Source organism: Urocampus carinirostris, chromosome 4 (assembly GCF_059441175.1).
Source record: "Urocampus carinirostris isolate Australia breed hairy pipefish chromosome 4, RoL_Ucar_1.0, whole genome shotgun sequence".
NCBI lineage: Eukaryota > Metazoa > Chordata > Actinopteri > Syngnathiformes > Syngnathidae > Urocampus > Urocampus carinirostris.
In genome coordinates, this window is record NC_142352.1 from 46,225,279 (window position 1) to 46,241,758 (window position 16,480).

Below are 16,480 nucleotides of genomic sequence, written 5' to 3' on the forward strand. Positions count from 1 at the left end.
TGAAAGTTCCCTGATTTGGCACTCGGTGGAAGCATCAAGTTTGGTTTCACATTTGAACTGAAAAAAGCAGTTTTTCGGAACGATTCTTAACAACCTGATCAATTTGTCTGTGGCTCTTTCATATTTTGTTATATATCAGCTGTTTCTATAGTGTAGTGGTTATCACGGTTGGCTTACACGCGATAGGTCCCTGGTTCGAAACCAGGTGGAAACACTCTGAATACCCTTTTTGATTTAAAAAAACACCCTTTTTTACAGCGATTCGAAACCAACTACTTTGAGTTTGGCTCTTTCATATTGTTGCAGTAGTCAGCTGTTTCTACACTGTAGTGGTTTTCACATTCACCTCAAACGAGAAAGGTCCCCGATTCGATACCAGGTTGCATAAAAACCACTGGTGTCACCTTCTATCTGATCATATTGTGCCTTTTGTTAGTTTTCGAAACTACCCAACTACTTTGTTCGTGGCGCATTCATAGTGAAGCAACAGTCAGCTGTTTCCAAACTAGGCTGATGATCACATTTGCCTCACATGTGAAAGGTCCCTGATTTGGCACTCGGTGGAAGCATCACGTTTGGTTTCACATTTGAACTGAAAAAATGAGTTTTTCTGAATGATTCTTAACTACCTGATCAATTTGTCTGTGGCTCTTTCTTAGTTTGAACTTAACAGCTCTTTCTATAGTGTGGATGTTATCACACGCTCGCCTTAAACGTGATAGGTCCCTGGTTCGAAATTAGCAGGAAACATACCGGATTCCGTTTTTGATTTTTAAAAAAACACCCCTTTTTACAGCGATTCTAAACTAACTACTTTGAGTGTGGAGCTTTCACATTGTTGCAGCAGTCAGCTGTTTCTATACTGTAATGGTTCTCGCATTCACCTCAAACGAGAAAGGTCCCCAATTCGATAGCAGGTTACACTGCTGTCACCTTCTAACTGAACAAAGTGTTCTTTGTTAGTTTTCCAAACTACCCAACTATTTTGTTTGTGGCGCTTTCATAGTGAATGTATTCATAGTTATCCAGAACACATTATATAATTTCCTGTCTCACATCAAGTTGCATCGGCCTATTAGTGAGCAACTTGTGTCTAATGTGGGCTAATGTTTCAGACTTTGCAAACCAAAGCCATGATCAAATTCTGGGCAGAAAATAATGAGCAGTTCATAATGCATTAACCCAGAAAGATAGATAGATAGATAGATACTTTATTCATCCCCGCATGGAAATTCACATTTTTAGCAGCATCCCTGTGCTGAGAAACAATACAATAATAAAGCAAAAAGAATACAATATACAAATACCCAATGTTACGTGTTAATACCCAATGTAGCGTGTTATATAGAGTATCTAGATAGTGCTACACAGAATACACACTGCAATAAAAAAACGGTAATATGCAATGTGGGGGGTGTGGTTTAATTTACTACGCCGGGTAAAGTTAAAGAGCCTCATGGCATGAGGAAGAAAAGATCTCCTCAGTCTGTCCGTGGTACAAGACTGACAGCAATCTGTCACTGAAGCTGCTCTTCTGTCTGGAGATAATGCTGTGTAGTGGATTTCATTGGACAGCTGCTTGGAGGGGAGAATCACAGGACAACAAGCAGCAAAAACATAGGGAAACTTAAAAATTAAATACAAGGTAATGCAAAATTCAATTTTCATATACATCATCCTAACGCGTTATCTGTTGTTATGTATATCTTGTTTAAAATACATACACAATATATTACAGTGTCATGTTACCAAGAGTGTTGTGATTGCAGAACCTAAGAACGCCCAAAATTGGATCGGGCTCTTGTAATGGAGAACAGACGGCATCAAACTGGCATAATTATGGGGCCCTGCATGCGTTTTTTGATTGTAGGCTATCCGTTGACCCACCAGTATTGGTGGCGTCATTCACCCCATGAACCCACAGAACCACCAATGGTAAGTTGAGAGGAGCAGGAACTGAACCCACCAGTAATTTTTTCTTTATGTACAGCACCCTATAAACAGTTGTTTTTGTACAATACACCAGCATTAAATAACTATTCTTGTTTTTTCCACCCAACTTAAAGGCCGATATACTGGACTGTCTCAGAAAATTAGAATATTGTGATAAAGTTCTTTATTTTCTGTAATGCAATTAAAAAAACAAAAATGTCATACATTCTGGATTCATTACACATCAACTGAACTATTTCAAGCCTTTTATTATTTGAATATTGCTGAATTTGGCTTACAGCTTAAGAAAACTCAAAAATCCTATCTCAAAATATTAGAATATCATGAAAAAGTATACAAGTAGGCTATTCAACTAATCACCTGAATCATCTAATTAACTCGAAACACCTTGCGAGGGTTTCCTGAGCCTTAAAAACACTCAGCTTGGTTCAGTAAACTAAATCACAAGTATGGGGAAGACTGCTGATCTGTCTGCTGTCCAGAGGACCATCATTGATACCCTCCATCAGGAGGGTAAGACACAAAAAGAAATTTCTCAAAGAGCAGGCTGTTCACAGAGTGCAGTTTCAAAGCATATCCACAAAAAGTCTGTTGGAAGGGAAAAATGTGGCCGGAAACGCTGTACAACCAAGAGAGATGACCGCAGCCTTAACAAAATTGTGAAGAAGAGCCGCTTCCAGAATTTGGGGGAGCTTCAAAGACAGTGGGCTGAAGCTGGAGTCCAGGAATCAAAAGCCACAGTTCACAGACGTGTCCGGGAAATGGGCTACAATAGCCGTATTCCCATGGTCAAGCCACTTCTGAACTCAAGACAACGGAAGAAGCGTCTGACTTGGGCTATGGAGAAGAAGCACTGGACAGTTGCAGAGTGGTCTAAAGTCCTCTTTTCAGACGAAAGCAAGTTTTGCATTTCATTTGGAAGTCAAGGCGCCAGAGTCTGGAGAAAGGCTGGAGAGGAGCAAAATCCAAGTTGCTTGAAATCCAGTGTGAAGTTCCCACAGTCAGCAATGGTTTGGGGAGCCATGTCAGCTGCTGGTGTTGGTCCACTGTGTTTCATCAAGTCCAGAGTAAATGCAACTGTGTACCAAGAGATTTTAGAGCACTACATGCTTCCATCTGCTGAAAAGCTCTATGGAGATGAGGATTTCATTTTCCAGCATGATCTGGCACCTGCCCACAGTGCCAAAACCACCAGTAACTGGTGCACTGACCATGGCATCACTGTCCTTGATTGGCCTGCTAATTCCCCTGACCTGAACCCCATCGAGAATTTCTGGGGTATAGTTAAGAAGAAGATGAAAGACACCAGACCTACAAATGCAAATGAGCTGAAGGCCGCTATCGAAGCATCCTGGGCATCAATAACACCTCAGCAATGCCACAGGCTGATTGCCTCCATGCCACGCCGGATTGATGCAGTAATCCGTGCAAAAGGATTCCCAACCAAGTACTGAGTGCATCAATGGACATTTTCAAATGTTTGATTTAGTTTTGCTGTAATAAAATTATTTTTTTACTTGGTCTGAGGAAGTATTCTAATATTTTGAGATAGGATTTTTGAGTTTTTTTCAGCTGTAAGCCAAAATCAGCAATATTCAAATAATAAAAGGCTTGAAATAGTTCAGTTGATGTGTAATGAATCCAGAATGTATGACATTTTTGTTTTTTTAATTGCATTACAGAAAATAAAGAACTTTATCACAATATTCTAATTTTCTGAGACAGTCCAGTAGAACGTCCCGTGGAAGAGCTGGCCATCATCACAGCTACCACACCACCAGGCACATTGTCGGCATCTCCCACTCCTGCAACAAACCCAAAATCACCCAGAAATAGAAGGAAGCACGATACACTCCTTGAAATTTTGAAAGAGGAGTCTGCCAGAGTGCAGAAAAGGCAAGAGGAAACTGAGCCCAAAACTGAGCGGTTCCTGATCCTTTTTGGGAAGCTCGTGGACAAATTGCCATCCCTGCAATGTTCCCCTTTGTTTTATAAAAGGAATTTTTTTTCGATTCTGAGGAAGACGACTTTGATGGCGTCAGTTATAAGGAAGAAGACGAGTATGGTTTACCATGATTTTTAAAAGTACGGTATATTTTTTTAACTGACCCGTTTACTGTATTGCGAGCGTGTTCCTAGTAGCGTGTTGCTACCTGTCACAGCCCCGGTTTGGGATGAAAGTGTTATTATTATTATTAAAGCTTTGAAAACTCTCTCGGTGTACCGTCTTTCTTTGTAAATATGTGTAACCATGTATAGTATGTATTAGCAACTTTATATTTTTGTAATGTATTTATTTCAGAGACTTATTCTGATATGTTTTCCACGGGCGAATCAAAAAGAAGGGGCGAAAACCACGGGGGCTGATGGGAAGTGGCGTAAAGGTGAGACGTGTTTTTGGACGCAGCGGACAAAGTGGATATATATTTTTCCCACTCTTACCCTTGGAAGTATAGACTTTTTTTCCTTGGATTACTTTCAACGGGACCCGGACTCCACAGGTCTGCATCAAACCTTAAGTACCAGTATCATTTTCCGTTCATTTTGCCGGCTGTGGTTTTTGGACTGTGTATTTTACAATTAGTTACAATCGCGGGACTTAAAGTCGGGTTTGGGTTACTTTTTTGATTGTGTTACATGTTTTAATGCGGGCGCATGCGGCTTATATACACGTGCGGCTTGTGTAAGTACAAAAGCGGTCTTCCTCTTAAAATTTGGTGGGTGTGGCTTATGATCAGGTGCGCTCTATAGTCCGGAATTTACGGTAATTATATAAATCGGGGTGCGCTTTGTTATATCAGTGAGGCAAGTTGATTTCTTCTGGCATTTCCAGAGGTTTCATTGGGGTCAGAAAGTTCTGGAATTGGCAGCTGCAGGTCCATATTGTCCTCTGATACATCCTGATCTGGGTCTTGGATGTCCCCGTTGTCTATGCAAACATTATGCAGAAAAGCACTGAATGTTAATGTGGGTCTGACTTCCAGAGCCTGAAACATGGCTTTGGGCAATGTCTTCCATATAAACTGTGCAACCCGGTGGACAATTCCGTGTACGGTGGACCTTGGGACACTGAAGAACTGTGACACCACATGGTAGGACAAACCGTGGGCCAGCCAGTACACATACATCAGGACCTCCAGCCATGGTCCTGTGCCCTCCTCAGCAGCTCCTGCAGGGCCCACAGGGCCTTCTTGCTCAGCCTGAAGTCCTGGATGAGTTCTGACTGCACATCGAACCATAAGCACAGGATGGGAACATTCCTGTCCAACCTGTCCACCCTTATGGGATGGCCACTCTGGAACACAATAGATAAGATTAATAATTTAGACATAGATGTGGGCATAAAAAAAGAAAAAGACAGCTTTTACTGTGATGCATGCATCATGAAAAATGTAGAAATCATCTTTTTTTTTATATCTAATGACAACTCTTTTGAATTAAATTACTTATCAACTACGGTGTTTGGGTGCTACAGGGAAGTTTTGGTAACGATATTGTATCATCTTATGGGTCAGGTGGACTGTTCTTGTGTTCGTTTACTTTTTATCGTGTCACACGTTAAAGACCCCTACTATATGTCATTAAATGGCATTAAGATACTAATAAGAAGGTTGTCAATTCTGTCTACACAAACATAGGGTATGATGTGAACGTGGGTTGCACGTTAACCCTTACTGTATTTGACTGAATGGGTCATTTTTTAGTGAGTGGACCTACCTTGTAAAGATGAATTAGCGCCACATCGCGCTGAAGCTGTCTTCAGTTTAGCGCATTTCTCCTCCGTTGATTGGAGAGACGGAAAAGGCGATCTTTAATAACACAGCTGTAGTGGTCATTTTCAACGTTGCAAGGAATTTCCAACTGCCACACCGCAGGTTGAGAATCGAGTTGTTTACATGTGACGTAAGGCAATACGTCACTGGGTTCTACAGCCAATTAGTATTACCTCCATTTACTGGACTGGGGTGGAACCTTGCTAGTGCCGTTCCATTTCTTAGGCGACAATGTTCACTTGCACCGCTCTCGCTGAGAGGACTTCCCTGTGGAGGGGCCTCAATGGAGGGTTCTCAGGGCCACGTGAGATAAATGGGATTGGGCATTTAACTTGTAACATGGCGAAGACTAAAGAGCTGTCCAAAGACATCAGAGACACCTCCACAAGGCTGGAAAGGGCTACGGATCAATTGCCAAGCAGCTTGGTGAAAAAAGGTCAACTGTTGGAGCAATCATTAGAAATTGGAAGAAACTAAACATGATGGTCAATCTCAATCGGAGTGGAGCCCCATGCAATGATTCTAAGAAAGGTGAGGAATCAGCCCGGACCTACACGACAGGAGTTTGTCAATGACATGAAAAGAGTCGGGACCACCGTTTACAAGGTTACCGTTGATGTACACTTAGACGTCATCATTTGAAATCATGCATGGCACGAAAGTTTCTCCTGCTTTAAGGGGCCGGTCACACAGACATTTGCGGCTGAATCACGGCTAAAATTAGGCGGGTTTTTTTTGCCCGTGGTTGCCCGGGATGGAAAATGCGCAAAATTGGCCAACCCGCTGTTGATCTGTGGTATGGCCGGAAAAAAGACGCCGGCGACTGTTCCGCTTCCTTTCATCGCGTCATTTGCGCATCATTTTCGTGTTTAGACCACGTGTATAAAAACTGCCGAGCCGGTGTTGTGCCCAAATCCGAGTCCTACGCAACACCCATAACCGCCCCACCCCCCCCGCGTGACTTTTTCATCCACGTTTTAACAAACGCATTTTGTAGAATACGATCGCACTTTATTGTTTAAATAAACGCGTTATTTACGGAATGGTTTAAGTTGTATTACATTTCCAACAAATGCAAGACGAAGTGGTTTTGGTTATATATTCGCCATCACATTCCCTAAAAGTGAGATTAAACGAGGTAAATGTGGTTGTAATAGCGAGGGGAAGCTAATCTCGGAAACGGACTGTAGAATCACAGTCCCGTGAAGATCAAGATTTCAAGCTATGGCATCAGTTTTATTTTATTACCTTGATAAGGACTGTCAATAAATAAAAACGGATTGAGACGAGTTCACTACGCTGACTTGGGGGCGGGGGTGAGGTTTAAGGGTTGTTGGTCTATCTTCTTTATTCATTATTCATCATCGATCAGATCATAATACGCTACAAAGCTTAGGAGCCGAAATTCTTACTCTCAGCCAAAAGGGGGGTTTGGGGTTTTTAAGGGTTATTGTTCTATCTTCGTTATTCATTATCCATTATCCGTTATCGGTCAGTTAATAATACGCTACAAAGCCTAGGAGCCGGGACACTTACTCTCAGCCAAAAGGCCAAGCTAAGGTCCTAGCCCTTAAAGCCTTGCTGCGATCATTGCGAATGCACTCTCAGCCAAAAGGCCAAATTAAGGTCCTAGCAATAAAGCCTTGCTGCGATCATTGCGAATGCACCGAAAGATTTATTCGAAATGAAGAGAAACTATGCTGACGGGGATCCATGTTCACCCTTTTGACGTCACGAGCACAACTGACGTGTGTTTGGCATTCGCGCTGTTTATACGCGGAGAAAGGCGTTTGAGTGTCACACGCTTAACACGCTAATTTCACGTAATAACACCGCGATACAGGCGCAGAACATGCTATTACCATGCTCCACCCACGATTACCCGCTGAAATTTCCCGTCCTACCCATGTGTAACCACGCCCTGGCCGCGGCCAGAGCACGTCGTTCCGCGTCATTTCCGCGTCATTTCCTCGTGTTGACCACGTGTGCGGCACGCGGTTTAAACACGTGCTCAAACATTTGAGCTGCTCAAAAGTTTTGAACGCGGCCAACCACGTGAAAATTTGCGACCGCGAGTAAAGCACAGCTCTATCTCGTCTATATGGCGGTCTCTAAACGTCCAACAGCGCCCGACGGCATCTACTTCATGGCCAGAAACTTCTGGCCGTGGATCAGCCTCAATACGCTCTTGAAAGGCTGCGTACCCGCGCTCTGAAGAATTGAGCAGGGCAAAATTTTATTGCGCTGCCACCCGCGCGCGAATTTCCGAACTCGTGTCAATCACCGCTGTATCTCGTCTGAATGGCGAACTCAATGCGTCCAATAGCGTCCGCCTCAAAGGCCGTGACTCAGCCGCAAATGTCTGTGTGACCGGCCCCTTAACCAGCACATGTCAAGGCCCGTCTTAAGTTGTTAGAGAAAGTTCTGTGGTCAGATGAGACCAGAGTAGAACTTTTTGGTCATAATTCCACCATGCGTGTTTGGAGGAAGAGGAATGAAGAGTACGATCCGAAGAACACCATCCCTACTGGAAGCATGGGGGTGTTTTTCTACACATGGGACAGGACGAGTGCATTGCATTAGAGACGATGACTGGGGCCGTGTATTGTGAGATTTTGGGGAACAACCTCCTTCCCTCAGTCAGAGCATTGAAGATGGGTCGTGGCTGGGTCTTCCAACATGACAACGAGCCAAAGCACACAGCCAGGAAAGCCAAGGAGGGGCTCCATAAGAAGCTTATCAAGGTTCTAGCATGACCCAGTCAGTCTCCAGACCTGAACCCAATCAACCATATTTGGAGGGAGCTCAAACTCCATGTTTGTCAGGTACAGCCCAGAAACCTGACTGATCTAGAGAATATCTGTGTGGAGGAGTGGGCCAAGATTCCTCCTGCAGTGTGTGCAAACATGTTGAAAGACTACAGGAAATGTTTGACCTGTAATAGCAAACAAAGGCTACTATACCAAATATTAATATTCATTCTTTTAGGTTTTCAAATACTTATTTGCAGCTATATCATACAAATAAATTGTTAAAAAAAATCATGCATTGTGATTTCTGGATGTTTTTTTTTTAGTTTATCTCTCTCACAGTGATCATGCACCAACAATGAAAATTTCAGAATGGTGAATAAAAACCCAACACGTGTTTGATATTTCAATGTACAAATTTGTGATTATATTTCTGAAATTCGTTGATTAGTGATGCACTGTATACAGTATAACTATACACAACTGAATAGTCAAACAACAGAAATAAACAAGATTGCTAAAAATTCTAAACCACTGAGAATGCATAGACAAATCAAATCTAGTTATGCTACAGAGTTTATAATCAACTCAGTGTAACTCATCGATGTGTGACCTTTATTATTTGAATTTAATAATTAAATTGCTTAACCAGAGTTGTCTGTTTACAGACAATTTCTGTGTATGTTTCTTTTTGTTACTGTGTGAAACCACAGACAATTTTCACAGGAAAAGCATTTTAAACAAGATGTGACACAAATTGACTCTCTTATCTGCTGAAATAAAAGAACAAGTATACTGTATGTTATATAAAACATAAATATACTGTCAATTACATGAACAAATATCGCTCGGCGTCTATATTCGACAATAAGCAAAACATAGCAGGGGGTTACGCTCTCAAATACAAATAATAGCCTTTATAAGTATATACATTTCAGTAAAATATTGTTAATAACTCTGTACACTTCTTATGCACGCTGAGTAAGCCTCTTCAGGATGACGTTTTGGGTTCGATTCTCAACGACGTTTCGTAAAGACGCTCCTCGTCTAGCACGGAGCTGTTGTCCAGCAAGTATTTTGCCACCTACGGGAACAAGAAATATGGAATTGCAAAATACCTTATACACAAATGGATTTGGAACACATATAAATTTGGGTTTTAACCCCTTAACAATCCTGTAAAATGTTCTCAAATTCCAATCCAAGACGTACCTGAAGTAAATTGAATGCTGTTCTTGAACCATTTGCACAATACAGACGGTTTGGGTCTCTTTTAAGTAAGACTATTGATTTTTGTCTTCAATTGAAATAATCACTGAAGGTGCTACTAACATTGAGTAATCTAAGTTGGAACACACAGAAGTCTAAGATTTTTTTATCGCCTGATTTTTTGTTTTGTTTTGTTTTTTTTGCAATCGCATGCCTGTCGAAGAGTGTAGTATGGGCATCTTAGATGGAAAACAGCTGGGGTAATAGCATGAAGCCTTACCTGGTCCCAAGTCGAAGTTGATTACAATCTGAAAAACTAAACATTGTATTTTACACATTTGGAGCCGACCAGTTTACAGCTTTAAAACCTGCAATTTTTGGCCAATTTTTTAGACATTGTGAATGAGTTGTAAACGTTTGACTTCTCTTTTCAGAAGTCAATCTCTGTGCATATTTGCGCGTGATGATCGCCCATAAAAATGAATCCCGAGTTGCATAACCCACATTTGTTGTAGGCTCTGATTTTAATACACATCGTAAATATGTGTACATTCATGTTGGGAATTGCATTGGCGAACGAATATGTCAATCATCATTTGGATCGGTCACTACTGGTTAAGGTTTTTAAAACAAAAGTAGGTCATGTTTGTTTTCTTAATACAGCACCTTATGGGCAATCGCAGGCTAAGGATCATGAAAAAAAGCTTGCAATTGGTCGAGAGTGGTGTCAGTCAAAAGGTCATATTGTATTGTAAAACATGGTTTGAGTTTGTTTACTTTTATGGGGCAAAACGAATGGATTACAAGGATTGTGAAGCAATTTTGGGAGTTTGGGAGTAAAACTTTTAGAATAAGGTTTGGTTTGCAAGTCGTATTTAAAATTCTAGGGTTCGAACTATGATAGAGATAGATTTAGTGTTACATTTTCAAAGTGGAGGGCAGCACGGCGGCGCGTGTACAACACAGTTCTGAGGTCATGAGATTAAACCTTCATGTGTGGAGTTTGGATGTTCTCCCCGTGCTTGCGTGGGTTTCCTCCGGGCATTCCGGTTACCTCCCAAATTCCCCAAAACATCCATGTCAGGTTAATTGAACAGTCCAAATTGTCCATAGGTGTGAATGAGTGGGTGATTTGTCTTTCTCTGTGTGCCCTGCGACTGGCTGGCAACCGCTTCAGGATGTCTCCTGCCCACTGCCCGAAGATAGCTGGGATGGGCTCGCGACCCTACTGAGCATAAGCGGTGCAGATAATGGATGGATGGATGGATGAATTTTCAAAGTGTTTTAAATTAAGGTTTCAAAAGGGGAGTGACAATTTGACATTAGATTTACCATGCAAATAGTGTTTGGAATGGGTTTCAAAGTCATATTTAAAATAATACGGTTCGAAATAGGATAGAGATAATATTCCCGTTAGTGTTTTGAATCAAGGTTTCAAAGGCTGGCAGAGAAAAGAAGCTGTGTCGTCGCTGTTATGGACTTTTTGGACTATTTTACAAGCTTGAGGCGTCGTTGCTGTCATGCACTTTACGGACAAATTTCAACATGTTACCTATTGTTCTCTTTTACTATGTTTGAGTACTGTTACCCAATGCTAAATCTATTCCACCCAGGTCATCCTGCAAGAGGGTTTACCACTTGTGAGGCCCCTTCTCTCAGGGTTTCCTTTTTTTCACGCTGAGGTTTTGAGTTTTTCCTTGCCCGCATGTTGGTTTAATATCAGTCGATGATGTAATTGTAATCCTGTGCAGTTCTTTGAGACATTTTTGTGATTAAGGGCTATACAAATAAATGTGACTTGACCAGAAAGGGGAGTTACAATTCCAAAGTAGAGCTAAAATTTCACATTAGCGTTAAGTTTTCAAAGTAATGTCAGGGTTTGAAATAAGGGTTAGGTTTTCACTGAAGGGCTTAATTTCAATGTATGGTAAAATTTACAAAGGGAGTTTAAATTGAGGGTTGTTTTCATATCAGGATTAGGTTTCAGAGTAGAATTTTAACAGTGAGGATAATTTATAGAGTAATTTTGTACAAAAAGAGATGGTTTTAAACCAGGGATAGTGTTTCAAGTTTTTTTTTATTTTTTTTTTTAACTTTTTATTTCTCACACCAATTTTGACAGAGGTTTGATTCCACCATCTTACATCAACACAAAATATATACACTTGACACACTCATAAATAACAGAAGGAACAATAAAGAAGAAAAAATACTATTAATGGAAAAGAAGAATAAATGTTCATACAATACATCCATACAAAAAGAAATATATTAAAAAAAATATATATATATATACACCCAAAAAAAAAAAAACATAATAAATAGGGGGAGGTGATTAGACATCAAGTAAAATTTGTGTGATAGGCTTCCATCTTTTCTCGAATTGGTCAAGTTTCAGTTGAAGTCTTGCAGTGATTTTTTTCCATAATGTACATTTGCTTTAATTTGTCTCTCCATTGTTTTATGTCAGGAGGTTGTGGTTTCAGCCAGGACACTGTGATCATTTTCTTTGCTACCAGAAGCATTACCCTTAGTATATATTTCTGTTGACCAGATAGTAATTCTTCTGGCAAAATTCCTATTATGTAAGCCTTTGGGTCCAACCGCAACTCCCAGCCAGTAATTAATTTTATTTCTCTCTGGATACTTCTCCAAAAATTTAATATTACAGGGCAATTCCAGAAAATATGCGTAAAGTCTCCGACCCCCCCACAGTTACGCCAACATAGATTTGAGGTATTTTTATATTTTGAAGTGATAGAGGGTGTATAGGAGAATCGCATTTTTACTTTCCATTCAAACTCCCTCCATGTCGGGCTGTTGGTTATTTTGTGTCCCTCTTTCAATGTTTTTTCCCATTCGTTGTCTTTTATCGCTACATTAGTTTCTTGTTCCCATTTTTCCTTAACTGCCATGTCCTCATTACTGAGATCCATTCTCAGGGCTTTATATAGTTTTGATATAACCCCCTTTATTGATTGTCCTTTTGTATATGATATTAATAATTCCTCTACCTTAGTTGGCTCCTTACATATTTTCCCCCATTCCTCGTGTTTCTGGAGGTAATGCCTTAGTTGCAAATATTTGTAAAAATCATTTCTGGGTAGGTCAAATTCTTGTTGGAGTTGTTCGAATGATTTCATTGCCTGTGCTTCCAATACTTGGGTAATCAACATCAGTCCTTTTTGGGCCCATTTTTGAAACCCTACCTCCATAACCCCAGGTTTAAAGTCTGGGTTTTTCGCTATTTTGGTAGCCCTATTCACAGATCTTGACATTTTTAATTTTTTTTGTATTGTTGACCAAGTTTTAATAGTTCCTTTAATCCATTCATTCTGGATTTTTAGTTTCTTCCACCTCGTGACTGATATGTATGGTAACGATTCCACAGGCATATTTGGACAAGATCGCTGCTCCATGTCCACCCATATCGTATCTTTGTCTGTAGTAATCCACAAGATGAGTGCTTTAATTTGAGCCGCCCAATAGTAATATTTAATATTGGGTAGGTCTAGGCCCCCTTTTTCTTTAGGGTTTTGTATTTTATTCTAGGTTTCTTGTTTTGCCAAAGGAATTTTGTTATCAATTTATTTAACATTTTAAATGTGGATGCCGGAATCAGAATTGGAAGGGATTGAAACAGAAATAATAGTCTTGGTAATATGTTCATTCTAATTGTTTCTATCCTTCCGATAAGACTTAAGGGCAAAATTTCCCATTTTTCCAAATCTTTCCTTATTTCTTTTATCAACATTCCATAATTTGCATCAAACAGCTGTGTGGAATGTGGTGTAATGGTCACCCCCAAATATTTAAACCCTTTATTTGTCCATTTAAAATCAAATCTTTCAATCACCTCTGTTGGACATTTTCCTGATATCATCATTGCTATTGATTTGCTCTCATTATTTGAATACCCAGCTACTTCTCCATGTATTTTAAGACTCTCCAACAGTGGTGGTATTGATAACGAAGGTTCCTTCAGCATTACCAACAGGTCGTCTGCAAACAATGATATTTTATGTTCTGTTCCTCCTTCATCAAATATCCCCCTTATTTGCTCATTTTGTCTAATTGATTCTGCGAGTGGTTCTATGCTTATTGCAAACAAGAGTGGGCTTAAACAATCCCCTTGCCGGACTCCTCTTTTGATATCAAAGAAATCTGAACAGTGACCATTTACTCTAAGACGAGATTTAGGGTTTTTATAGATTATTTTCACCCATTCAACAAATATTTGAGGGAAGCCAAAAGCTATAAGTGATTGATGTAAGAAGCTCCATTTCACCCCATCGAAAGCTTTTTGTGCATCCAAGCTCAGTAACATCGAGGGTTGGGTCTTAGATTTTGTGCTCGTAATTATGTTTAGTATCCTCCTAATATTGTTTGCACCCTGCCTTCCCGGAATAAACCCTGTTTGATCATTTCTAATTAATTTCGCTATAAATTTCTGCATTCTTTTTGCCAGTATGCTTGTAAGAATTTTTAGGTCATTACAAAGTAAACTAACTGGTCTATAGCTTTCACACAATATTGGGTCTTTTCCTTCTTTGTGCAAGACTGTTATGATGGCTTCCGACCATGATTTGGGGGGATCTCCTTTTGTTAGAGCAAAGTTAAATACTTTATGCAGTACTGGTGTTAATTCTTCCTTAAAGCTTTTGTAGAACACCCCCGGGAATCCATCCGTTCCTGGTGATTTATTTATTTTTAAGTTATTTATTGTATCTTGTATTTCCTGTTTTGTAATGGGGCGAATAATTTCTAATGTATCCCCCCCTGTTAGTGTTGGTAAATGTAGTTTTCCTAAAAAGTTTTGTGCCGTGTAGTTATCTAAGTCATTTTCTGAGTCCTTGTATAATTCTTTATAATAATCTGCAAATGCTTCTGCTATACCTTTGGGTTTTACTAAACATTGTTTAGAGATAGGATGTTTTATTTGTGATATAATTCTATCTATTTGGGCCTTTTTAAGTTGGAAGGCTAGCAGTCGACTGGCTCTATTGCCCATTTCATAGTATCTCTGGTTCACAAAGCGCAGAGCCCCTTCTGTTTTATTAGTCAAAAGTTCATCTAATTTGCTTCTGGTTGTTTTTAATACCTGTAATCTGGATTCATTTGGTGTTTTTTTTATGTTCTTCTTCTAGTTCCTTAATCTTATCCTCCAATTCCTTCTGATTCTTTAAGCGTATTCGTTTCAGTCGGGACGATATTTCAATTAATTTCCCCTTATTACAGCTTTCCCTCCTTCCCATAGTATTGATGGAGAAACCTCATTGTTGTCATTGATTTGGAAATATTCTTTTATACACCGTTTTATTTCCTGTACTACGTTTTTATCTGAGAGGAGAGATACATTCATCCTCCAATACCTAAAATGGGGTTCATTGTCTAAATTTAGTTTCAAAGTAATTGGAGAATGGTCACTTATAGTAATATTCTCTATACCACACTCTACTACTGTATGCATATGTTGTCTTGAAATGTAAAAGTAATCAATTCTCGAATAGCTGCCATGCGGGTTTGAATAGAAAGTATAATCTTTAGTTTGGGGATTCTTCTCTCTCCATGGATCTATCAATCCCAATTCTTTAGTTATGTTATTCAACATCCTCGACCTCTTTGTATTTGTTCCATGTACTGAAGGATACTTGTCCACTTTGCAATTCTGTACAGTGTTAAAGTCACCTCCTATAAGTAACATTCCCTTCGCACAGTTGGTTATTACTTTAGCTAATACTTGAAAAAATGTCCCCTTTTCCTCAATTGGTGCATAAACATTCATTATTGATATTTCCCAACCGGCCGTTGACCCTATAATCATTATATATCGCCCCAGATTGTCCTTCACTTCTTTTTCGACTTTAAACGCCACCCCTTTTCCAAGTAAAATTGCTACTCCCCTCCTTTTACCATAGGATGCGTAGAACACCTGGTTCACCCATTCTCTTTTTAGCTTCTTATGTTCAATCTCGGTCAAATGTGTCTCTTGTAATAAGGCTATTGAGCTCTGCAATGTCTTGAGTTGATTCAATATCTTCTTTCTCTTGATGGGGCGGTTAAGCCCATGTACATTATATGAAACAATATTTAGATTGCTCATGATTTGTATTGAGTCTCACTGATTTTTGAAGCATACAAAAACACTACATTAATTACTAACACCTCCATTGAAAAAACAAACCAAATTACTAACAAACATATTGACAAGCACACATAATTCCCCACCAAAAAGAAAAAAAACACACCCAAAAAACAAAAACCCATGTCTTCCAAGAGTCCAATCGGAGAGTTGTGGCTACCCTCCTGGAAATATGCACTCAGTGCGTGAACAACTTTTGTACCGTCGTCCATAGTTATAACTAACTAAATATTTTAGCGTAGCTCTATGCCCATATATATATATATATATATATATATATATATATATATATATATATATATATATATATATACACATATATTGTTTTAATTTAAAGATAACAATTTTACTTGGTATTTTACTTACTTCTAACTTGTTGAATTTATAATACAAAGGGCAGATATGGTCCTTACTCTTTCACCCCAAATCCGAATTTAGCTTTGTTTTGCTCCATGAGAGCTTGTAAGTCACCTTCTATGATGGGGGTGTTCCTTTGTCTTCCTCTCAATTCCGGTCACTGTGGTCCAAATGTTCTTTGACAACATATTTTGCAGTGTTTCCGTGTTGTCTTCTTCCACTTCGATCCCCATTTCTTTTAGCAATGTTGCTGCCTCCATCAGTGTAGAGAATGTTCTTATTCCTGAGTCCAAAAA

The 16,480-nt window shown here is 39.6% G+C and overlaps 1 protein-coding gene across 3 annotated transcripts in view; it reads right to left on the bottom strand.

Annotated features, from left to right (window-relative positions):
• Positions 1-8,873: 8,873 nt before the first annotated feature.
• The window catches only part of rasgrf1 (Ras protein specific guanine nucleotide releasing factor 1), an 82,119-nt gene continuing 74,512 nt past the window's right edge, over positions 8,874-16,480 (bottom strand). For all 3 annotated transcript variants that reach the window (XM_088334709.1, XM_088334708.1, XM_088334710.1), the window contains one exon: positions 8,874-9,560. In XM_088334709.1, the coding sequence (XP_088190835.1) occupies positions 9,468-9,560 (93 nt within the window). In that variant the 3' untranslated portion in view covers positions 8,874-9,467. The remainder of the gene's footprint in view (positions 9,561-16,480) is intronic.